The sequence below is a fragment of the Diabrotica undecimpunctata genome, chromosome 5 (assembly GCF_040954645.1).
Source record: "Diabrotica undecimpunctata isolate CICGRU chromosome 5, icDiaUnde3, whole genome shotgun sequence".
Classification (NCBI taxonomy): domain Eukaryota; kingdom Metazoa; phylum Arthropoda; class Insecta; order Coleoptera; family Chrysomelidae; genus Diabrotica; species Diabrotica undecimpunctata.
In genome coordinates, this window is record NC_092807.1 from 145,440,602 (window position 1) to 145,466,710 (window position 26,109).

Here is a 26,109-nt window from a genome sequence, read left to right on the forward strand (position 1 = left end):
AAAAACAAAAATGCGAAAAATTGGTATAATATCGGAACAATGAATAGAGGCTAAACAATATAAGCTGTAAATGGAAAAGGGTAAAGAGTACAGATTCGGGCAATAATACATTTGTTTATGGGGTAGTCCGTACAGTAGGAATCCTGGCCTATACCTAAAAATGCAAGCGAGTGTTTTTTTTATTATGAATTGCAATTGAAGGGGTTAGTGCAAAAAGGTTATAATTGACATTTTAGAGTGTATGTTCTTTCAGAGCAAAAACGATAATAGCGTGTTTAGTTACTCCTTGTGCCATCTATTAATTGGTAGATAAACCTACTTAACAATTCCTACATAGTTGTTGGAGCAAAACGGGCATATTATCGCATGTACCGTTTGTGTTGTAGTTGTGAGTTGTGCACTCAACATTTTCTAGCAGACTGTTCAACGTGCTCGTTGCGGCTAGTGCGTTTTTCATTGACGTTGTCTGTTTACAAAGTTTTTGTGTACAGAATTGTTGATGTATGTTATATAAACCGTAATATATTTATTACCTTGTATTTTTAGAGAAGGTTAGTGGTAGCAAAGAGGGTAAGATCAAAATTAATAATCTCAGCTTTAATTTTATGGTTATGTTCCCGTTTTTTTCTAGATGCCTATGAATACGAATTAGATCCTTATGAAACAGAAGAAGATGAAGAGTATCGAACAGAAGACGATGATGTAGTACATTCCTTAGAAGAATCTGTACAGTCAGAGTCAAACAGTGCTAGTAAATCTACACATGTCATGCCAAGTAAATCAAGAAAACGAAAAAGGAATATCGGCGCCTGAAGAAGAAATGAAAAAAAGAAGCTAAGAACCGAAGGCAAGCAGTATGTAGGACATAAGAAAGTCATCCATCAAAGTAAGCAATTATTAAGATCTTTTGATCATACATGCAGATATAAGTGAAACACAATTATTTCTGAGGTAGACAGACAAGCTCTATTTGATAAATTTTATAAGCTTCTCAATTACGACTTACAAACAGCATATTTATCGTCTTGCATAAAAAAAAGGAAGAAGTTGCTAGAAGGAATCAAGGATCTACAAAACATTTTTTGCAAAAGCAAAAGAAAGTTTTTTGCAAAAAATTTATCTGCAAAAATCATGCTAATAAATAAGCGAATGTGTAAAGCATTTTTCCTCCAAACGTTTGATATTAGTAATAAACGGTTTACTACAGTATGTGAAAAAAACTGATAGATTTGGTATAACAGAGCTTGATAAAAGGGAAAAAAAAGAGAGTGTTAACAAAATTGACAAAATACTCGAGAGACTGTTTGTAATTCAGCATATAAATATGTTCCCGAGATACAAAAGCCACTACTCTCGTAAAGATAACTTAAATACCCGATATCTTTCCCCAGATCTTAGCGTTACAAAGATGTATTTATTATATAAGCAATATTGTAACGAAAATAATAAGCAAGTCGTTAAAATGAGTTACTATCGTAATGTTTTTAAGAGTGAATTTGATTTGCGATTTCACAAGCCCCGCAGCGCCACCTGCGACAGCTTGCAGAATATTGTAAAGAATTCTGGAAACGAAATTAGTATTCAAAATGCTACAGTGTCTTTAGAACTGTATCAAAGAAAGGCGCAAAATGTATGGAGTATGAAAGAATTGGATATTAAAAGCAACAAAACTTAGAAGAATACAGTGGTAATATGTTTCGATCTACAGCAAACGTTGGCCACGCCATTACTACATCAAAGGTATTCTATCTAAGGCAACTATGGATGTACAATTTTTGCATCCATAAGTTGCTCACTGGAGCAGGCTACATGTACACATGGGATGAAACTGTGTCTGGCAGGGGTTCACAGGAGATAGGGTCGTGCGTTGTGCATTTTTTAAATCCCTACCATTTAAAATTTTTTTAATAAAATCCTTTATAAAAAGGTATATAAAAACCCATCGAGTATCGAGAATGGAAAGAATCAGGAATGAGGAAATACGAAACCGTGCAGGAATTAGAGATACTCTTTCAGATAGAATACAAGGAAGGCAATTACAATGGTATGGTCACGTGATGAGAATGGAGGAGGAGCGGTGGCCAAAGAAAGCCTTAATGTATGTTCCGCCAGAAAGAAGGAAAAGGGGAAGACCACCAAATTCCTGGAGAAGAGAAATTACAAAAACAATGCAATCTAGAGGCTTAGAAGAGGGAGATTGGAGAGATAGGAAAAGATGGAGGCTGAAATGCGGGAAGCGGCAATCGCCGTAGGACCCCCGTTATATGATGATGATGATATAAAAACCCAGTCGGGCTATGTTAAATAGACAAAACGTTTTCGGAATAAGTATTCTATCATCAGTGTCCTAAAAAAGTATTTAACCACTTAATTAAAAAGAACATGAAATTAAGTGGTTTTAATTAAGTGGTTAAATACTTTTTTAGGACACTGATGATGGAATACTTATTCCGAAAACGTTTTGTCTATTTAACATAGCTCGACTAGGTTTTTATATACCTTTTTATAAAGGATTTTATTAAAAAAATTTTAATATATGGTATACAGCCAACTACAGGAACTTAGTTTCCTTGTGGACCCTACCATTTACTGTTACTAAATTAATAGCATACCACCCACATTAAAGAAATACATCACAAATTCCTTGAGCTAGGTCACACTTATATGGAATGTGACAGGAATTTTGCCTTGATCGAAAAAGCCAAAAAAAAAGAAATCCTCAAGGTTTTATTTCCGACCACTTAAGAAAAGTAATCGCAAGTTCTTGCAAAAAATTTATAGGTCACAACGTGGCAAAGGAAATGTTTTTTTCGTAAGCTTATTTTTAAGCTTATAAAAGATCCAAAAAAAAAAAGATACAGAGGGAAAACCTCTTAAAGTAATATTTAATAATATTTGTACCTAGGATCGGTATTAGAGAGTAATGGGGAAATAGAATAAAGATGCTTTTTCTTCTTCCAATGCCGCTACCACCTTTTGTGGGCCTTGGCCTGCTTAAAAACGTTCTTTCATTCTGTCCTGTCTGATACTTCTCTTCGCCACTACCTGATGTTCATTGTTTTAAGATCTTCCTCTACATCGTATATCCACCTTTTACGGAGCCTTCCTCTTGTACAGCAGGAGCAGCACTCCTGCTGTCCTAAACCCTAATTCCTATTCCCCAACCCCTTACCGAACATGGGCGGTATAACTCGAACCTAACACATTACATAACACCTTTGGCCTGCAGGAAATGCCTAGCTATTATAACCGGAGTAAACCGAGGCTGGTTCGGATGCTATCAGCAGCCCTGGCACTAGACTCGGAATAGGCAATAGGAATGCAATAGGCCGATAAGCTGTTTACCTTGTAACGTTATAAACGTCACATCTTTATTAATTTATATTTAAATAATTATTTTATTTTAATTTCTTTATTAATTTATTATAGAAAAGGCGAGAGCTGTCTTCAATCGCCCCAGGAAGATTTTATGTAATATGCACCTGAACATTGATATAAGAACACAAGTCTTGAGATGCTATGTATTTTCTACCCTTTTATATGGAGTCGAAGCCTTGACCTTGACGGAGGCAACATCCAAACGATTAGAAGCCTTCGAAATGTGATACTACCGCCGCATACTCAGAATTTTCTAAATCCATCATGTTACAAACAACACCGTGATCCAACGTATGAATAAAGATCTGGAAATTATGAGCATCGTGAAAATCAGAAAGGTGACATACTTAGGGCATGTGATGCGCAATGAGAAGTATTAACTAATTCAACTAATTTTACAAGGCAAGATAGAAGGCAAATGATCTCAAGGGCGCAGAAGGACATCGTGGCTGAAAAACATCAGACAGTCGGCAGGAATGACTACCATAAATCTATTTAGAGCAGCTGTCAACAAAGATGTATGGACCAACATGATTGCCAACATCCACAGAAGATAGGCACCAAAAGAAGAAGATTAATTTATTAATTCCTTTACCTTCAGTTTCGTTTTTTACTATTTTTTATTCAAAAAGTACTTGGCGCCCTCTTTCTCTTTCTATCCCGTAGAATTAATATTTGCCTTCTCTCTCTCTCTGTCCGGTAGACGTGATCTGTGCGGTAGACTAAATATTCTGTTCTATGTTGCCAGAAGAGCTAATGCTAATATCATCATAGGCATACGTCATATGTCATCTGTGCTAACTTCATTTTAGTCTCCCTACTTTCTGTCAATCAACTTTTCTAACGTAGTGGGAATCTAATTTTTTGCCTGTTTTTGAAATTTATAAAAGAAGGCAAAAATTATTATAAGCTTCATTTTATGGTCTGCAGAATTCTCTTGGGGTGAGTACTTTCATTGTAATCTATATTCTATAATTCTGACAGCATTTTCAATATTTATAACCTCACTTCTTTTAAGCCACGTTTTTCGATTATATGTATGTAGGAATCGTAACAAAATTTAGCTAAGTTCAATAATAATTATATTTCTTTTAATCCTTGCCATCTGCTATTTGTTTCATTGTAATTTTGTAAAATGGCAAGGAAGTTAAACCTCCTTTGATGTTTCTCTAATACAGGCTGTTATTGTATTTTAGTTTATTGGCTGTATTATGAAGGTTTATTGGCTGAATTGGAACACTATTGGAGAGATTATTGGCTTTATGGTATACTTCTAGAAGTCTATTGGCTTTATTGGTTTTATGGGATATTTACTGGAGAATATATGGAATAACATGCTCTGGAGGACCTGACTGCAGCTGTCAGGTGGACCTAAATATCTAATTGAGAGGCCACACAATCACCCATCGATGCCATAAGTATCGTTCGAATTTATTTAATGTAAAGCATTGGCAGGGTCGTTTTTGCCTACTTAAATATTCTTTTTTATTTTTAATAAATATGATTAGTTAAGTAATTGTTTTATTTGCTATCAGCTAAGTGTTCATGGTTTAATTCACAGTTTAAGACAAGACGAATTCACACTTGAGAGACTGAGCTAGGCGAAGCACAGACGATAAGCTCCCATGGTTGATTGAGGTATTATTTTTATAATAGTATTTCAATTCTCTTTGGTAGTCTTATCGTTGCAACCTTAAACTCAGCTATTAAGAGTGCTATGAACAACGTACAAACCGGACGGGCTAATGGACAACGACCAAAGCTACGAACAAGGACTTAATGATGGAATTGCGAGGCAAGCAAAATGCAAAGTATTGCCCAGGAACTACAGAAATATGAAGTAGACATAGCCGCTCTCCAAGAAATTAGATTTAAAGGGCATGCACAAATATAAAAGACCACAGTTTATACCATTGTGGAGCAGAAAGACAAGGAGATTTTGGAGTGAGTTTTATGGTAAACCATAAAACCACAGGTCGATATTGGGTTTCACTCTAGTTAATGAAAGAACATGTAAAATATAAAGATATTAAACAACAACGATCAAGATGATATGGGTAGTTCTAATGAATGAGTAGCGACTTTCGAAAGCATTGTTAAATCGGAAACCAGCTGAGAGGGAGAAAGGTGGAAGACAACACAAGCTGGGAAACTAACATTAAGAAGGAAACGATAGATACAAAAGATCTAAATAATGGTAAGCGACAACAGAAGCTATGAAAGCTGTTTCATATAATATATTATATTAATTTATTCTTAAGACAGAAACTGTTATAAATACAGCTGTATAAGTTACTCTACTCACTCCTAAACTTCGCCATGGTTATGTAAGTGGCATAGCGGCTTGTTTGCCCTTGATATGGAAATCATGGCATTTTTTGCAACATAAAAACATCATGTAGGTCTAGTGGGATTTTAGTAATAAAAAGAGAATGGAAGTGGGAACAAACATTTTGAAAAATATCTTTTATTGATTATTGTTTAGTTTAATGTATTTATTGATTACAAAAACCTAGTTATTCCTTATAAAAAATATGGAGTTAAAAATAACTTATAAAATGATAAAATAGAATGTGTGTCTTATAGTCCAAGGAAATAAGGTTTTTTTCGTGACACCACACCAGGCAAACGACAGTTATTTTGAATAGTATGGACCTCTATAACAAGAACCTATATGTTTCCTGTAGTCGATTTTTTGGACTTAATTAGTTATTAACAAAAGACCAACCGGAGCTCCTCAAACTTTTCGAATCCCTGAAAAGGTGGATCTCGTCGAACAATCTGCTCGGCAACATGCTACTGAACTTCGTCTTAGTGATTGTTCGGTGAGGCGTATTTTGTATATGGAACTCCACTGACACCCCTACAAATTGTTGCATTCATCGTCAAACCAATGATTTTTACGGGCACAAATTTCTATTCCTATTTCATCTTTCGCTGTTGCTTTTGTCTTCCTTTATTCTCGTCTAGTAGGAGTTTATATCTGTCTAGATATCTACTGTCTACATTTTGATTTCTTAGCCTGTTGGTAATGTTTTCCGAGTACCGTTCCGCAATTGTCGCATCTCTCAGCTTTTGCACATTCCATTTTTTTCTATTTATTTTATTTTCGTTACTGGTGTTTGAAATTCTAGTCCTTAATGTTGAGATCACTAGGCAATGATCTGAGTCCAAATTTGCGCCTCTATAACTTTTGCAGTTTATAACATCTATTCCATGCCTTGAATCTATTAAGATGTGATCAATCTGACTCGATGTTCCTCCATAACGGGAGGTCCAGGTTACCTTGTGTATTCACTCAAATTATTACTTTTTTTCTATAGTAAAATACTGAGGCGAGCGTCACGGAAATGGTGCCACGAAATAGCGTATTTCGTGGAACTACTTCTACTACAGTAGCTCCTTGATAAGCCGCTGTATATAGTTGGAGGAGTCCATTTACGAGAGGGGGATCCATTATTCAACATGTAATTTTTTCCAATTTTAATAAAATCTATAATAAAGATATTAACCAACACCGATCTTATGTTATTCTTAAATATTATTATTTTTTGTTTCTTTGAATCATCTATAGATTCACCACGTGTTTATTAAAATTACACATATAGTTACAATAATAAACAAATAATAAAATGTATTTAATTTTAAAAATATTATTTAAACTTTCAAAATACAGAACACATGGAAGCTTCGCACTAGTCTACAGTACCACCTACTGTACCATTTTTTTGGTATTTATATTACTAACCTAACATGCTTGTTTACAACAAACAATAGGCAAAAATGGCTGCAAAAATTTGTAATGAAAAGGCCTACATTCAATATTGACAAATCAGGAAACCATAGTAACGTCTAAATGATTTGACAAGGTACAACTCTTTTACAAGTGAAGAAATTCTCTCTTGGGGTAGAGGAATTTATAATATTTTTTAAGTTTATACAAATATAGAAAAATGTATAGGTGCCCAGAATTACCGTTTTTACCAGGTTACACATTTAATCCAAATGTAAGTATATTTTATTCGCGTTTTCACTCGAATGGCCGTAATATGAATAATAGTTTTATCATTAGTTGAAATGCATAGCTTCACTGTATCTGGTACATTTTTAGATCTGTAATAAATGTAATTTAACCTTAAATATTTAATATGAAAATGTTACTAAAAAAGAACCAATTTTTCGTCTAATAATTTGAAGACCGTGTGGAATGTCATTTTTATCTCATACTGTTTATATAAATATTATACACCATTATAAACATCGCGCATTTTACTTTCGATCTTTATTTCTTTAATGATTTTATGTTTTATGCTTTTTGATAATAATCAAATAAATTACAGATTTTTAATAACATTATTTCATTTTAAACATGTAATAACAAAGTAACGTAATAGTACCTACTTTAATACTTAGTGTTTCCTACTGTTCTAATAGCGTATATTCTCCTAGGCAAGTCCTAATTGTCCTGGTTTTGTCCTGACATCTTCAACGAACTAGATCACTATTTTTACTGCATAGGCCAATAAAGTCGACATAAGGTATAACATGATATTCAGTGATTTTACGTATTTATCAGTCAGCATTAATTCTTAAATTGACCTAAATTAGCTCTGTAAATTCTCCAACAATACCATCCCCAAATAATGGTACCGTCTCCAAAAGATAAGCTTGTGATCAAGATAACGTATTGCGAAACGCTCTATTAGGCTTCCATAATTGTATTCTTGTTTTGTCTGTAGAGAAAAGCTTTTGCTACTGATATACATTTTGCAATTTTGTGACGTGGAAAAACTTTTTTCGAGAACGAGACCTAATAATTACATCATTCCTTTCAGGGCCGGCGATAACGGGCCTGCAAGGGATGCACTGTAGGCGAACGCCCCTGTTTGGGAGGCGCCAAAATGAGCTTTTTTCTGCTTAGTACTTTTATTTCGAAACATGTTTCCATTAATTTTTATTAAGAGTTCATGTCTCTGAACCATATATTAGGACTGGGCCTATTATGGCTTTTGCCTAATTGAGGATTTAAGAAGGAAATTAAGCCCAAAATAGCTGTTAGCCATGCAAATTCTGCGGTTAATCTCTGCGGTAGTGTTATTTTTAGCACTGCTACATATTCTCCACATTGCTGTATGGCATGGAGAGCTGCACTCTTATAGCAACACTAATGAAAAAACTTGAGGCCTTTGAGATGTGGATTTACAGACGAATATTGCGAATAAGTTGGGTTGATTGAATAACAAGTGAAATAGTTTTACACCGAATGAAAAAGAGCACAGAAATACTTCACACTTCTACACCTCATAATACAGGGCAAGATCGTCGCAAGAAGAGGCCCAGGCCGGAGAAGAACATCCTGGCTCCGAAATCTCCGAGAGTGGTATCTAGAGACATACGCTAATCTGTTTCGAGTTGCCGTAAACAAAGTTATTATTGCCAATATGATGAATAAAAGATGAAAAAGAAGTGTTATTTTCAATGTTGATGAACGCTCCCATGTATACAAATTCATTAACTGCTTCGATTGCATAATTTTCTATAACAAGTGGCCATAGGAGTTGTGGTTGCGTGCTTACTTTCATGCAATTTGTTTTGTTGGTGTTTATTATTAAACCCATTTTTGTAGGTGATTCTTTCAATGCTACATACGTCTCTCGTACGACGTTTTACGTTATCGCAACAATATTGATGTCATCAGCTTAGGCACTGATCATATTGTATTGTTACAGTATTGTTCTGATGCTATTTTCTTGTGACATCCTAATTTAATTTACTATTTTTGTTGGGAATAAACCACAATTTTACTTTAAAATTAAGTTTATTTCACGTTTCGATTTCCACTTCAAAATTACGAGTAATTTTTCTATCAGCTACTTATTATAGTTCTCAGAATTCATTTTATCGTTATAGTATCCCCTTTTTGTTTATGATTTCCACTTTAGGTAGCAACCTTTCACAAAACTATTCTCGTTTATAACACCAACAATAATGTTACTATAATATATATGTTGTACTCAATAACCGAATTCGTCCATTGACACAAATTTATACCCGCAACGCGTTGTAAATTTCGTTTATTTCTCACATCGCGTTTTGGGTATTTTTGACGTGCACAGAACGCGTTGTGGATATAATGCGAAGACCTACAATGCGAAGACCTACAATGCGAAACTACGAAGACCGTCGGACCGTTATGGGTAATAACAATAACGAACAACTTTGTATTACATTGTAACATATCTTGGACATCTTGATTAGCCCTCTCTACAGAATCTTGACTTTGTAAGTGTCTTGGTCGACCGTGAACTGTTTTCAGACCAGGCCACATAGTAGTTAGTTCTACAATAACCGAGTTGGCAAACTCACGGCCGTTATCACTTTGCAAGATATATGGAGCACCTACTAGACAAAAAATATCAACCAAGTGGTCAGTAAGGGCTATTTTGGTTTTCAATGGTCTCAAAAACAAAAATTTAGTCAAATTATCCTGGTAGTTTAAAATAAAGTTATATGGACCATCGGAATCTGTTTGCATATCTATCAGGTCAACCTACAATATGATTAATATTATTTTTTCATATCTAAAAATTATTAGCTCTTTATAATTACCTGACATCTACAGTTCATATATTTAAAAATTATAGGCTTGGCAACCAAGGCATTTACCAAGGTACAATTTTATAATTTCTCGGGTTATATTTGCGTATTTTTTCTTTAACTCATGCTCCATTCCTATTGTTATAATATTTATTTATGACTATTTAATTTATAATGTCTTGTTCTTATCTTAATTCATTAAAAAGCACAATAACTGATATTAATTTATTTATCACTAAATATACATAATTTATTAAAAGGCGAGCGTAACAATAAATATCGCGAGCGCGTCTTCAGAATTAACTGTTCTCTATTCTCCAAAAAGTCCTGTTATATATTCACTACCGTTAGACTAGAAACGTCTACGGCCTACTAGACAGAGCGGCGAATTGTTCTCAAAACCGGTATGGTTAAATCGGCTTGTCTCCAGAAGGTTCGAATTGTTGTTTTTATTACAAAGGGGGACCCATCGTGTGTCAGGTAGGCATTACCTAAAAAATACGTGAATGAATGAAAATATTAGTAATAAATATATTTACGGTTTTGGGTCAGAATTTATCGTAACACTATAAACAATAAAAAAATGTTTAAAGACTTTTTGACAAGAACTTGCCAGAGAGGGAGAGAGAGAGAGAAAGGTAGGTACCTAAAGACTGTGCCTAATGCATAGTTAAAAAAAAACGGATTTTTCTCTTTAATGTCCTATATTTATGTGGGCTGTATGCACAATATCAAATAATTGCTCACAATGAACAAAAAATTTGATTTCCTCTTCGTTAGTGTGTCTTTTGGCTATCAGATGTTCATTTTCTCCAATATTTAATAATTCATATCGATTGAGTCTTCGATAATATTCAAATCTTCGCAACTCTTATGCTTCTTTAACTTCATAAATTAATTTTTTTATAGTCGCCTTCTAAAAGTAGCGTAGACCTAATACTTGACTCCACGTAAAGTTTATTCAAACCATCCTCGAATTCCTTTTTAAGGTTTTTGATTGATTCACCCATTGTAATAGAAATTATCAGAACTACACTGAATAAAACTCGTGTTACTGGTAAGATACGATATGCGATATCTGTATTTCCCTTTGTGGGTATTTATATTGGCCATAAAGTGAAATTCGTCGTATGTTTCCGACGGCCTTCGTAGTTTCGCATTGTGGATCATTGTAACAAAATTGTAATTTACCCTTAACGCGTTCTGTGCACGTCAAAAATAGCCGAAACGCGATGTGAGAAATAAACGAAATTCACAACGCGTTGTGGGTATAAATTTCGGTCAATGGCCAAATTTGGATATTGAGTACTTCCTCTTCTTTTTCTTCTTTTTATATAGACATGAGTCTGTCTGTTTTTCAATGTGCCTCCACGATATTGACTACGACATATCGACCACTTACCGCCAATACCTCCTATCTACATAAATAGAAATTGTGCAGGAGGGAGAAAAAACTAATTATTTTTTTTATTTTTTATATTACACAACCCTGCTTCTATAAGATAAAATACTATAGCTTTTTTCATATTTTAATACAGTTACTATGTGTTTGTAAGTAATATAAGTTTACATATTTGACTTAGGAGAAATTGGTAGTATAAAATTGAAACTGAAAGGAAGTTGGTAGTAAATGGACTTTTATTAAAAATGCATATTCACAACTAAAGTTTTAATTCTAACGAAAATAAAAGTGTTAAGTCTACTTATTTATGTGGCAAGGAATCATAGAAGCCATGACAGTCAGATGGTATGACCGTTTTAAGGTCCTGTAGGCCTGTAGACCATAGGTTTGTATTCCGTAATGACTGGTATTTGCCGTGGTCGTAATGGTAAGTCTGTCCAATCATCATCAAAGTTGAGTTTAACTTGGATGTTCCCAGTAGGTTTGTACATAATTGCTTTAATGTCCATTACCCTCGAGTCACCAACCTTACGCCCAGGTCGTATAGTTGTGTATCTCTAGGTTGACTCATCTGCGTAATTTTTGAAAAAATTGTGTGGAATCATCAGAGCTTCATATGGAAAGGGACGGGTTCTAGCTTCTTTTGTCGCTGCCAAGTAATCGCTAGGTAAATGAATATTTCTGTTTTTCAACTTACGTTCTATAGCACTGTGCACCGCGTCCCCTTCCATTTGCGTATGTCCAACCTCGAGGAACTTTTGAGTCCTGGTAACGCCATGATGCATACAAAAATTTAACAGTGTATTGGCAAGAATTGCATTCCGATTTTGGCTTGTGTATTCGTCTGTAAAAAGAATAATTGGTAAGCGCTTAGGTAAACAGTGTCTTTCCAGGTAATCTATTAATAATGAGGCAAAAGTGGAAGCTGTAACATCACTGTCGATTTTGGGAAACCAGTAGCAGGTGGCGTGATGAGTAGTCGTGTCGTATACTGTGAAATTATGGCATTCCAATTTGGTTTTAAAATAGATCGCACTGGCAGTTATACAGGGACTAACTTTAACTGCTTGTACATCAGCGGTCAGTAAAATGCATTCATTTCTTACTGCCCTTCCTTTGTCACACATTTTTTCATTTCTAGCTTTGTCCTTATTTTTTATGTGTTGCTCGTAAAGTTCTTCACTTAAATTACCAACGGAGTGTTACACAGGTGTCACACATGTCCTTTTTTAACTGGTGAATGGACAAATTCTTGCTATGAAATACTTCATTAAACTTTTTCATCGAGAATGCGGAGGTATTTTTTGATGAACAGTATTCTTTATAGATATTATATAGATTGGCTTGCGATTTGTAAAGTGGTTCTAGGAAAAGTTTATTAGTATTTTTTCGATTGTAGTGGGATGGCATTTTAGGTAATGCATATCCAAAAAGTTATCGAGATGTCTAACCTGCATCTCAACATTAACCTTACTAGTTTTTGTTCTATTCAAGTTGGCATTGATTTGTGATGGATGCATACCGTAACGACCTTTCTTAACCCATGATTGAACCGTAAATGAACCCAAACAATGGATGTTGAGGAACATGGTTCGACATACAGGCCGTCGAAGTGTGTTCCCATGCTCATCATTTCCTGGTAGTGAAAAATGGAGAGTATTACTGCGTCTAGACGTATTTTCTGTAGTATTTCGTTTTGTACTTGTTTTATGGACGTTAGTAGATACAAAAATTTTTCTCTGGTCCCATGTTAGATCGGACCAAAAATGGTGAAATAAATTTTTTCTGTTCACATACTCTTTTCTTGCTTCTTTTGCAGAAGTTTGATTCACACCTTACTCCCAATATTCTTTCCGGTCGCATTTCATTTTGTTTAATTTTCTCATGTTTTGGATTTGTGTAACCCAAGTATTTTTGTTTGTAAGCTTATTTATATATTATATAAATAAGCCTTTGTCTCTTAGAAACGGGTTTTCGAATGGCTTGTGCACCTCCATCACTTCAATTATATTTTTTAGTGTAACTAGAATACAAACAGGTTTTATAGGTGAAGATGATTGTCTTGTTTTCGGCTCGGTATCATATAGCAACCAAAAGTTTGATGTATTTTTAATCAGTTTGCTTTTTTTCTTGTTCTAGATCTTCTATTCTTCGTACTCTTTTTTACTTTCGAATGGTTTGCTTGCCAGAAACAAAATTATTGCTTTTTATTAAAAAATATTTATTTAGCTCAATACATTTTTGTTTTAGATTGGCAGAACTAAATTTAATAGAGATCCTAAATTCGACTTCATTGGCAAAGGCAACCGAGCACTGACTGAGAAAGTTAAACCCAACATGTTCGGTCCTTTGTCTGATAAATATCCATCGATTTATCCACGTGGAGAAACCATAGAAATACCCGGTTGGATAGCTTTTGACAAAAAAGTAAGTTAAAACAAAAGTAACATAGATGTAGCAAGTAATAAGCATATTTATTTTTACGTGAACGTGTAGCTTTTGTCTCCGTTAAGTTGGATGAATGAATAAGATTAATGAATGTTTTACTTTACAACCAACTTGATTAGAGGGAATCCAGCAGGGGCGGACATACGGAGGGGAATATGGAAACCCCCCTCCCCCAAGAAGATCCAAAATTAAATAAAACCTATTATGTATGTCTTTTGTGTAGTTTGGGTTTATCTTTTTATGTCTTTTGGTTGGTGTTTCATTGAAAGTTCCCTCAAGTTGGAAGTTTCCCAAGATTAGGATCACAGGAGTACTGCAATTTGGTGGCTATAACTTTAATTTGTCTGTTTTGTTTATTTTCGAAAGAGTACCATACATAGTTCTTTTCAGTTAGTTTATTGGTGAGTTCTCCTTCTTTAACATTAACATTAATTTAATACTTTTGTCATTGATTACTATTATTTCAAGTATTTGAGGTTATTGAAGTTTTCTGTTTATGAACTCAGTCTTCTTCTAATGACGTTATATATTTTTTATTCCCTGATTGATCTGCAGTTCTTTAGATGCGTTTTTGTTAATAGTAATTATATTATCGCGTTATAAAAATTCTAAATTTTTAATGTATTTTTTGTTTTTTCCTTCGGCATTTAAATTCCTGTTATTCTTGTTGTAATACTATTTACTGTAGAAGTTTAACTCAAAATAATATTTCAGATTTTATGTTTTGATGCATTTTTTCAAGAAACCTTACAAGAAGTGAAAGGATCTCCATTTCTAATTAGAAAAGTAAAGATTTACTTGTTTTTGGAAGATGGAACAATACAAGTTGTAGAACCACGCGTAGAAAATAGTGGAATTACTCAAGGTACTCGTCTTTTACATTAACCTTCATAAGTCCTTCATAACCGTCATAACCCCGAAGTCAAAAATTTACATTAAATACCAAGGGGGTGCAAATACACCTCAAGTTTTATTTTATTTACTTACTTTTTTTACTTTTTACTTTACAAGTTTAACTTTTAAGTACAGTTAAAAAATAGACATACTTTTACATCTAAAAGATTTATTCTGCACACAAAATTATGAAAACAAATAGAAAAAGGGGCAAAACTAATAATAAAACATAATATATTTAATTGATAAATCATAAATTGAATCATTACACTTACATATTACAAGTTTTATTTTTTGAATGCTCTAAACTAAATAATCAAAATTGATCCCACCTTATACAATCGATATTTTATTGACAAATATTATTTTAATTTGTTACTTCTCATTTAATGTGTGTACTTTGTTACTTAGTTTTCATGTAGTTTTTAGTTTAAACCTGCTTATAATTATTATTTGATGACTATGAACGAATTGATAGAGTAGTGAATCGACGTGAAGAACCGCTATTTCGTGACGCTATCTGTGACGCTTTTTCGTGACGCTACTTACGTGACGCTCGCCTCAACATTTTTTCTATTTAATTTACATTGTCCGTTAAGGCCAACGCTGAAATATTTTCGTGAATACGTCTATAGTACGATACTATATACGTACATTAATGGAAACTTCGAGAAACAGGACCGGTTCAGAGAAAATATATAAATACAAAACAATATTTAGATTTTGATTTAGTTTGAATATAATGCGCGCGTTGTTGTCGTGAAATAAACTTGTAATAAATTGTTATAATATAAATTAATTTTAGTGTAAATAAATTAGTGTCAGAATAACTATATATAAATTAAATAATTAAGTCTAAATAAAATAAGTGTTTAGAACATTTTAATCATAAGCAAAATAATGCAAAATAATAAATTAAAAGATAGTAAAATCGCAACAGTATGCATGAAGTATCAGTCCACTTTATTTTAAGTCATATTTTATGTATTTTATAGGGACTTTAATCAGTCGACAGCGCATTCGTTTCCCTGCACCGATGGATGATAACTTTTATGATATCATAGACTTTAATATTGGTAGGGAAATTGAATTTTATGGTAGAGTATTTAAAATAACAAATTGCGATAAATTTACCAGAACTTTTCTAAACCGCTGTGGAATAAGCATTCCAGATCCCATAGAAACTCCCCCTGATCCTTACATGAGTATCAGAGCGCAGGACATGGATTCCATGCAACCAAAAAAGCCTGTTAAAATCCATGATCCTCTGGGAAAATTTTTGGCCAATGATAAAAAGGTATGTTAGCCAAAAATATATTTTTAATTTTTTTTAATGTATATCTTTACAATGTAGTGAATTACTTATAACAAAAGATATAAAACGTAGAAGGTAACTGTAAATACGTATTTCTGACTCGATGGTGGTGATCAATAATGTGCAGATGTTATTATAGAAAAAAAAATGGAAAAGGATCACTGTAGGAATAATGCCATTAATGAAATAATGTAAGAAAATCCTGGTATCTCAGAGCAAAAAGAATTTGACAAAAAGTTAATCACACAATATGAAAAATTGTTGATTTTAAGTTCCTGAATGATTGGTGATTCCTAAAGGAGTATGGTGTGATACTGTGGAGTATGGTATAACCCGGAGGCTCATTTCTCCATGATAAAGTTATGGAGAAATGTAAGTAGGAAAGCTGATCCAACAAAAGAATAAAATCAAAGAGAATGATGGCGAATATAGTTCAATCATTTTGGCTGCCTTGATTCATAACAATCCTTATACGCCTAAAACTTCATGTCATTCCTAAGCTTTTTACTTAATATATAATAAGAAATTATCAGGAATTATATATGTACAGCCTCCTGGAATTGTTTTCGGAAGAGATTATTGGTGAATACCAATGTGGCTTCAGACCAAAGAGGTCAACTATAGACCAAATACATATGTCAAGAGGTATACATGAAAAATGTGTTGAATATAACATACCTATTTACAACTTGTATATCGATTTCAAACAGGCGTTTGATGAAGTAGATCGACAAAAGATGTTAAAGCAACTATCTATGTTAGGGATACCCAATAAGTTGGTTAAACTTATACGAATGACTCTGGAGGGTTCGAAAGCTATGGTGAGAATAGATGGAGATATGACGCAGGCTTTTGATATTGAAAATGGAGTTAGACAAGGTGATGCCTTATCAACAACACTTTTTAATCTAACTTTAGAAGCTGTTGTTAGAAAACTGGATATAAATGGCTGTATTAACACAAGATCAATGCAAATATGCGTATATGCGGATGATGTTGCCATAATAAGCCGCAACAAAAGGGTATTAAGCGAAAAAGTTATAGAACTGAAACGAGAAGCTGCTACGTTTGGTCTATATATAAATGAAAGCAAAACAAAATATATGGAGTGCACAAAATCAAATGAACATGAGAATCTGAAGGTAGACAACCATACCTACAAATATGCCTCCACTTTTCCCTACCTAGGCTCAATAATAAATGTCAACAACAACATCAGTCAAGAAATACAAGCACGGATTCTTAGCGGTAATAAGTGCTTTTATGCATACAAAGACTTAATGAAAAGTAAGTTACTGAATCGTGAGTCTAAGCTGAGAATCTACAAAACAGTAATTAGACCAGTGGTCACATATGGATGTGAAACGTGGACCCTCTCAACCACTGATGAAAATCAACTGAGAATATTTGAGCGCAAAATACTAAGGAAGATATTTGGACCAACCCAATGCAGCGATGGTTCATGGAGAATTAAAATGAACCACGAGCTGGATGAACTAATGCAGAGTGCAGATATTGTCAGATTTGTAAAGTCACAAAGACTAAACTGGCTTGGTCACCTAGAAAGAATGCCAGATAATCGAGCTGTTAAAGTAGTCCAGAGATAGAAGTCCCAAGGAAACAGAACAAGAGGAAGGCCCCGTAAAAGATGGGTAGAAGACGTAGAGAGGGATCTTAAAACCATGAACATCAGGCAGTGGCGAAGGAAAGTATCCGACAGGGCAGAATGGAAGAACATTGTTAAGCAGGCCAAGACTCACAAAGGGTTGTAGCGCCATTAGAAGAAGAAGAAGATATAATAAGAAATAACTTCAGTTTGTAAAAAATTTGGCAAGGTGAATAATTCCAAGTTTATTTAATGAAGATAAACAAACCTGTTATTTGAGAGTTATCTTATAGTTCCGTTACAAGGCAGAACAGGAAGCAGTTTTATATCATATGACAATGTGTAGTCAGAATTGGCATACGACTACGAGTATGTAGTAGAGTCCAAAATAGAAGTAAAGGAATTTCTTAGTAGATTTTCTTTACGGCAGTCTTAATACAGTTTTTGAACTTTTTTGAGCCGCCTATCGGTCTAATAATGAGGTATTCGATACAATAAGTATTATTATTGAAAAACAATTTTCGATTTCATACAACTGCCCTAATGCAAGATGAAATACCCTGTACTATCTTTGAGTATTATCCATATGGTCTATAGCTTTTTGCCAAGTAATTATCATATGTTTGGTGTGAGAGTCATAGAAATAACAATATAGCATTAAAAACTTTTACCTAATTTATTTTTTCTGAATTTTAATTTTCCTGCTTAATAGGTCCTGCATTTTCAAGGATACTGGGATGATCAAAAGACATTATACGGTTACATACACCATTTAGAAATTCGATACTATCTAGCAGATGATACGATAGAAATAAAAGAACTACAGGCGGAAGCTGGTGGTGAACCAGCATTTATGTTTTTACGAAGAGGAAAACTGCCTAAACTTTATAAAGATCTAGCCGCTCCTGGTCACGATTCAAACTACACGGTACTTAATGTCTTAGGTTCTGCGCTTGGTAATCGTAGATATATTATGGACCCTCTTGACTGTGGCAAAGAAACTATAGATTATTACTGCGAAAAAGATCTTAGTATTGGTAAGTCTATTATAAACATATATATATATATATATATATATATATATATATATATATATATATATATATATATATATATTAATGTGATATTAAAAGTCAGAGGTGCGCCAAGCAATTATTAGATAATTAATTAATTAATTAAACTTATTTAAATGATGCAATTATGATTTTATCACACTATTTAATTCTCTTATCTCAGGGTTATATTCGTGCTTCAATATCTATGCTTTACATATGATAGGTAAGGTCCAAAAGAATACCGGAATAATGAAAACATATATGATACAACATTATATATTGAAATAAAATTCACACTCAAATATCTTCAACAAAAAATATCTCATACAATGATTATCAAAATTTTGTTCTACGTACGTGAACCTTCAAAAATTAATGTTATATACAATATAAATTAAAATTTCAAATCAAAATTGTTGTTCTAAATCTCCTGAGCAAAATATTTCTATCTTTTCTAAAGCAATTAAAAAAAAACTTTGTTAATAAAGAAAAACTGACGAATGGTAAAAAACTATCTCTCTGATGATGAGTTGTCCAAATCCTTGTTCCTTGTAGCCTACACTATCTATTCTTAGCAGTTCCCTAGGTAATCAGCAATCTTACAACAAATTATTGCGATCCTCTCGTCTTTAATGATCTCCTTCAAATGCACGTATCGTTCAAAAGATGCTAGCCTCTTCTCCTCTCGATAAACTAAATCTCTCGTTCCGGCCTGAACAGTGACGATTAGTACTGATACCAGTACTAATCGAGTAACGACGAGAAGTAGATCCACCAGGCTTGAGAATGGCAAGTGAGACCTTGCCGAAACGTCGCCAAAACAATGGTTTTCAAGAAAACCAGCATTTTACAACGCGGAGTCAAACCCGGAAAAATAGTGACAGCACATATAGCTCCCGCGGAAACCTCAAAACAAATTATATATATATATATATATATATATATATATATATATATATATATATATATATATATATATATATATATATATATATATATTATAAACTCTTAGATCATTGGATGTTTTTGATTTAGTACATCTTTTTTGTTAATTTTTAGGAGCGATTTTAAACTGTTACGGAAGAAAAATAGTTCTCACCGATTGTGATTCATTTACCAGAGCATATTACGCCGAAAAGTACGGCATAAGCGAATTTACACCATTACAAATACCCGATAGTCAGCAATTATTCAAAATTATTCCTCCCCCAAAACAAAGAGAACTTCCACCTTGGAACGGTTTCGGTACTCACGAGGATTCAGCTCAAAATTGTATAACTGTAGAGCCAAAGGCACCTTTCAAGGATTTCAAGAAGTTCCTAATGTATGACAGGTACTTTTTTAACAACTCTGGTATTGTAACGGTATAGTTATTGGAATGTTGTGTAAATGTAGTAAGTACCTATATAAATTTTATGTAGAACATTCAATTGTTTTGTGTCAATATATTTTAGTATTTAGTATTAATTTATAATACAGATTAGTAACACCAGAACCAGATGTTGGTGGATTTATAGAAAATATGGATACCTTTGATATGGATACCATGACACCTTTGTCCTACGGTTACTAATAAAAATATGGTCTTGTGGTATTGACAACTTTTGAACGAAGGACCAGGATAACGCACTTCGCAATTTGAAGGACAATGTGGGTCTTAAATTATATAAATATTAACTAACCAACAGAAAAAAAATTAGGTGGTTAATAATTATTTTTCATGACCTCGTTAATGATTATTGTTGGACAGGGGGTACTTTTTGATAAAACCTTGTATTTTGTACGACAAATATTTTTTTGGTTAAATTAAACAACTATCTTAACAATTAACAAAAAAAGTACACATTTAGCAATAAATTTTTGAGACTCGAATAATCAACATATTTCATTCCCGCTACTTCCATTGGCTACAAACACAAACAAAATTCTTGTAAGGACAAAAGTTAAGCGTCTCGTCAAAATAAATCTACTCACGAAAAATAAGTTTGTTAGTAATAAATGGTGAAAATGGGTCTGGGATCCCGGACTAAAATGGAGTGCACCTTCCTTTTGCTGACGAAACATACTTTTTCTGGTTGGTAGTGGTAAGCTATATTTAGGTTTGGGTCTAGGTTTGGATTCTGTCCATAGTAGTAATATAAAAGCTCATCGCCGTCGACAAACTGAAGTAAATTTTTTTTTGCTGCTAGTAATGGGTTAGCAGGCGCTTTGTGCAAACTAGTGTTGCCCAAAACCGGTCTTGGTCTTGCAGTCTTGGTCTTGTTCTTGCATTTTCGCAGGTCTTGGTCTTGCAGCAAGACTCTGGCTGCAAAACCAAGACCAAGACCAAGACCGGGAGCGCAATACCAAGACCAAGACCAGGTGTATTGGCGCAAGACCAAGACTGTCTAAGTCTCGTCTTGTTCTTGCATTTGGGCAACACTCGTGGTACATAGAACTTAGAATTATTATATAAAGAATTCTTCACACACACATATACACACACAAACACACACACACACACACACACACACACACACACACACAAACACACACACACACACACACACACACACACACACACACACACACACACATACATTTGAGAAAATTTTCTAACTTTCATGCACCTGTTTCTACCTCCAAATTTCTCTTTTCGAAATTTTTCTGCACTGAAAATAATTGTAGTTACCATATGCATACCTTTTATTCTCGTATAACTGTCAATTGACTGAGAACCCTTACCTGCAAAAAACTGAAAAACAACAGATAATCATAATATTTTTGGTCGATCATGGATGTAATTTTGTGCCTTAGTAACAATGCTGAGAGAACCAAATTCTAATATTTTTGACACACGTATTACTTGTGCGTAATTAAAGAAATGTCGTTTAGATGACGCTGAAACTGATATTTTGATCCAATCTGTGTCCAATTGCTTCGTTATTATGAAGCTCATAATCAATGGTGTATTTTTAATACTTGTTTTTAATCAGTGTAAAATATTCTGTATTCAATGTTACAATACCCTAATAAACTTGCTTTTATATAAGCTTTTTAGTGGTATGTTCTTCAGTTAAAATATTTTAATGTGTTTAACTATTGTAACTATTATATCTATATATTAAGGATTTTGACTTCTTAGTTAAAGTTTGTTTAGCAGTAAATGGTGGACTTCAATTAGTACCGAATATAAACATCCTGGGTTGACCGATAATAGTATAAAAGGCCCGGTTTCAGGTAACAATGGTTTACCCGAGGTACAAGGTCTTAACAATGGGCCAAGTCAGATAAATTTAATAATATTTACGACCGCACTAATTGAAGTCAACCATTTTCTGCTAAACAAACTTTACTGAGTTTTGGGAGTTTTTCAGTCTATCGTTACATTTTTAAAAAGCTTAAAATATGTTTTAACTTAAAGACAACGAGACTTTTATTTAATATTTAATATTTCAATTCTCTTTAATTGTAAGTGTTTCTTAGGGATGGACTGGATAGCCATATATTAAGATTCGCAGCTAGAATGAAATCAAAGATTCCAGAAAATTGCGACAGAAATTTTATTATTAGTTATTACTTAACTGACGATACCATGGCTATATTTGAAACAGCTAGAAAAAATTCAGGTAGGTTAATAAATTTTAACAAATTTTTCAAACATTTAAATCAACATTTTTGTTAACAACGTAAGTTATTAATAATATGGTAAACATATTGGTAGAATATTTTCTTCAAACACATCACATACAAATAGGTAATTATTTACCAATGCAAAATGGTCTTCATCTATTATTCCAATTATGTCAAATACTTATATATAAGATTATAAAAAATAAGACAGCGCGTAGAACATAACTTCAGCAATTGTCTCTTCAAATGGACATAAACATTATTATTAATACCTATTTAATCGTTGATAAGTTCTTGTAATTCTGCAGGATTGTTAGCAATTAGAACGATAACGATAGCAAATATTAGGTGGCTGAGGTATTTTCCATCAATGGATATGCCTTTCTTCTGCCAGTTCATTTTGCTGAATATATTTTCTAGGGTTGCAGTGAAGAGCTTTGGTAATATTGCACTTCCTTGTCGGACGCCTCTGGTAGTGGAAAGTAGTCTTTTGCTTGCCTGTATATGCTAGCTATTAAATAACGAGACTGCTCGCGCAGAAGGCGTCCTAGAGGGGAAGATTGGGAAACGAATGCAGCGTTGGATAGCTGGAAGTGTCTACTCTTTCAGTACGAAATCACGTTTTTGTCGCTGTAGTATTATTTTTTCTGTAGATGTTAGAAAAGAACGTGTTTTTCTCTTTTGCCGATAGCAATGTGTGACGAAAAACATGAGCAACGGATTAATGTGAAATTTCTCGTTAAATTAAAAAAAAAAACTCCGACTGAGCGCTATAATTTGTTGAAAGAGGCCTATGGTAAGAGTTCTCTATCTCGTGCGCGTGTTTTCGAATGGTATAAACGGTTTTCTGAAGGCCGAGAGAGCGCCGAGGATGACCAACGTCCAGGTAAACCTGTCTCTGTTTCAACTCCGCAAACAGTGACCAAAATAAATCAAATTGTGCGCGGAGATCGTCGTATGAGCATTAGGATGATTGCTGAGACTGTAAAGGCTGATAAACTGTCAGAAAAATTTTACATGACGAATTGAACATGAAGAAAGTCTGTGCGAAGTTGGTCCCAAAAAATTTGACCCCTGACCAAAAGCTCTTCCGTCAACAGATCTGCATAGATTTTCCTGAGAGGTTACATGAAGAGCCTGAATTAATGGAAAACATCATCACTTACGATGAAAGCTGGATATTCAAATACAATGTTGAAACTAAGCGACAATCCATGCACTGGAAAACTCCTGCATCGCCAAGAAAGAAAAAAGCAAGGATGTCGAAATCAAAATTTAAAGCCATGCTAATCGTTTTTTCGACATTAACGGCATCGTGATGACTGAATGAGTTCCATAGGGTCAAACTGGAAACTAAACTTACTATTTGAAAATTTTGGCCACGCTGGGAGAGCGAGTTCGTAAGAAACGGTCGGAGTTGTAGAAAAACGCGCTATCTGTGAAGCATTATTTAGACGCTAGAGGCATTCCAGTGCTCGAACACCCGCCGTACTTGCCTGATTTAGCACCCTGTGACTTTTTCCTGTTTCCGAAGATCAAGCCTGCCTTAAAAGGAATTCGGTTCGAGTCGATGGAAGAGGTGAAGCAAAAATCGGCGGAGCTCCTAAAAGCTCTAACAAAAGAAGACTTTCAGCATTGCTTTGACCAATGGAAAAAACGAATGGAACGGTGTGTGGCGAGGGACGTGTGTGAGGCTATTGTAACATAATTCTTAAAATAAAACTCTTTTTCATAAGCAGTTTAGTTATTTAATAGCCAGACCTCGTATTTGTTAAAGTCTTTATACGGTTTGTCAATGCCTTGGTTGGTCAAATCTTCTATTACTGCCTTGGGATATATATAATCGAAAGCCTTTTCGAAATCTCTGAAGGTTAATGCTAGCGGTATTTCATATTCTTTAGCTCTACTCATTAGTTCTCGAAACTTATGGATATGATCCATGGTACTGAATCCAATTCCGAAGTCAGCTTGTTCTCTTGGCTGTGCAGCATCTAATGCATTTGTTAATGAACTTTGTGAATATCTTGTATATGATTGGTAGTAAACTTATAGATATAGTTTTTGATATCCTCTTTGTTACGTTTATTATGAATGAAAATTATGTTTGCTGTATTTTAACGGTCAGGTATGCATCTTGATCTTAGGCAGTTCGTAAATATGCCTGCTAAGATTTTCCAGGATTTTTGCCAGTGAATTTAAGCAGTTTCACTGTTATGCCATCTATTCCAGCTGCTTTACCGCTTTTTATTTTTGTAATTGTTGATCCTACTTCTTCCGGAAGTACCTCTGGTACATATTGGTTACTTATTGCTTCTTCAAGTGTTTCAAGGCCTCGTATATTTCGCTATAGAATTTAGTCACGACTTGCATTATTTAATTTCTGTCTGTAATTCTAGTGTCTTCGCTTGTTAGAGCAACGATTTGCTTCTTCCTTATTTCGATAATTAATGCTTTTATTGTTTTCTCACAATTTTTTCTGTTTTTGATTGCATTTTCTACCAGTCTTTCATTGTACTTTCTTCTTACTATTTTGTGGTTAGGGGCCTCCAGTTTCTTTGGCACTATGATGGATGATTTACATTAATTGCGAGCTGTCGATTTGGTCGTATTATAATCTTTCGTCAATTGTCCTTTGGTAATGATCTGAGTTTTCTTGTAAATTGTTAATATTTATGCCGCTTACTATTCGTTTTGTGATTAATTTTATTCTTTCTAGTTTCAGATTTAGAATAATTTTTGCTCTGAATAGCCTATGGTCGCTGCCTATTTGAAATTTATTACACTGACATCTTTTATTGAAGCAATCGTGTTGGTTAGAATGAAGTCAATTTCGTTCTTAGTGGTTTCATTTGGTGCTACTCAAGTCCATTTTCTGTTCGATTTTTTTTTAAAGAATGTATTTACAATATGCATATTTTGGTAGTGTACAAACTAAACCAGTCTTTCTTCCCTTTCATTTCTCGAACCGACTCCATACTTCACCCATGAATTGTTCCTTGCCGTTTCTCCTTCCCACTTTGGCAAGAAAGTTATCAATTAAATACTTAACGTGACTTTTATTGTTATTTAATACTTCAGTCATGTTTCTGTAGAGATCCTCTATTTCTTCGTCAGTGTGAATAATCGTTGGGGCGTATATTTGTATAATTTGTATATTGTATCGCTTTGATAGTTGCAAAGTTAAGCTAACTACTCTATCTGAGATACTAGTCATTTCTACTACTCTTTGTTTACATTTCTTGTTGATTAATAATCAAACACCCCCCGTTGATGTTCCTCGGTAGTAGAATGTGTTTCCTGTCGCTAATTCCAATAACTTTTCATCTTTCTGTCTTGCTTCGCTGATTTCTAGGACGTAACTTTTTATATTTTCAGTTCCTTTTTCCAGTTCTACAAGTCTGGATTGTTTTGATAGTGAGAGGCAGTTATATTTTTGATTGGCGTTGTATAAGGCGTTGTTGTTTTATTTGGGTAGCGATTTAGATTCTTAGCACCCTCTGCCCTCCTGGCTTTATCCCGAAAGCTACCCAGTTCCGGACTATTTGGCTTACGGAGAATGAGCGGGTTGGTAAGGGTTCCAATATCCAGCTTAACCAATATGGTCAAGTGGTGCAAAAATGAGACAGCCGAAATTTCTGTCAAAAACAAGACATTGAATTTTTCCTAATGCAAAAAAAACAATAACCTTATAAAATATACGTTACAAATTACTTCCACATATATACAATTGAAATATGTAATGAATAATAAATAAACGTAAACACGAACATGAGAAAAAACTATCGCATCTGACTGTGCATTT

The 26,109-nt window shown here is 33.9% G+C and overlaps 1 protein-coding gene across 2 annotated transcripts in view; it reads left to right on the forward strand.

Annotated features, from left to right (window-relative positions):
• The window catches only part of LOC140441940 (EF-hand domain-containing family member C2-like), a 79,999-nt gene that overhangs the window by 36,716 nt on the left and 17,174 nt on the right, over positions 1–26,109 (forward strand). Inside the window, exons 1-7 of one of the 2 annotated variants that reach the window (XM_072532949.1) lie at positions 7,229–7,385; positions 13,628–13,804; positions 14,540–14,690; positions 15,715–16,016; positions 18,353–18,677; positions 19,755–20,028; positions 22,161–22,303. In XM_072532949.1, coding sequence (XP_072389050.1) covers positions 7,332–7,385; positions 13,628–13,804; positions 14,540–14,690; positions 15,715–16,016; positions 18,353–18,677; positions 19,755–20,028; positions 22,161–22,303 — 1,426 coding nt within the window. In that variant the 5' untranslated portion in view covers positions 7,229–7,331. Of the gene's footprint in view, positions 1–7,228; positions 7,386–13,627; positions 13,805–14,539; positions 14,691–15,714; positions 16,017–18,352; positions 18,678–19,754; positions 20,029–22,160; positions 22,304–26,109 lie in introns of those variants that run through there. The other variant, XM_072532950.1, reaches the window with a different exon arrangement.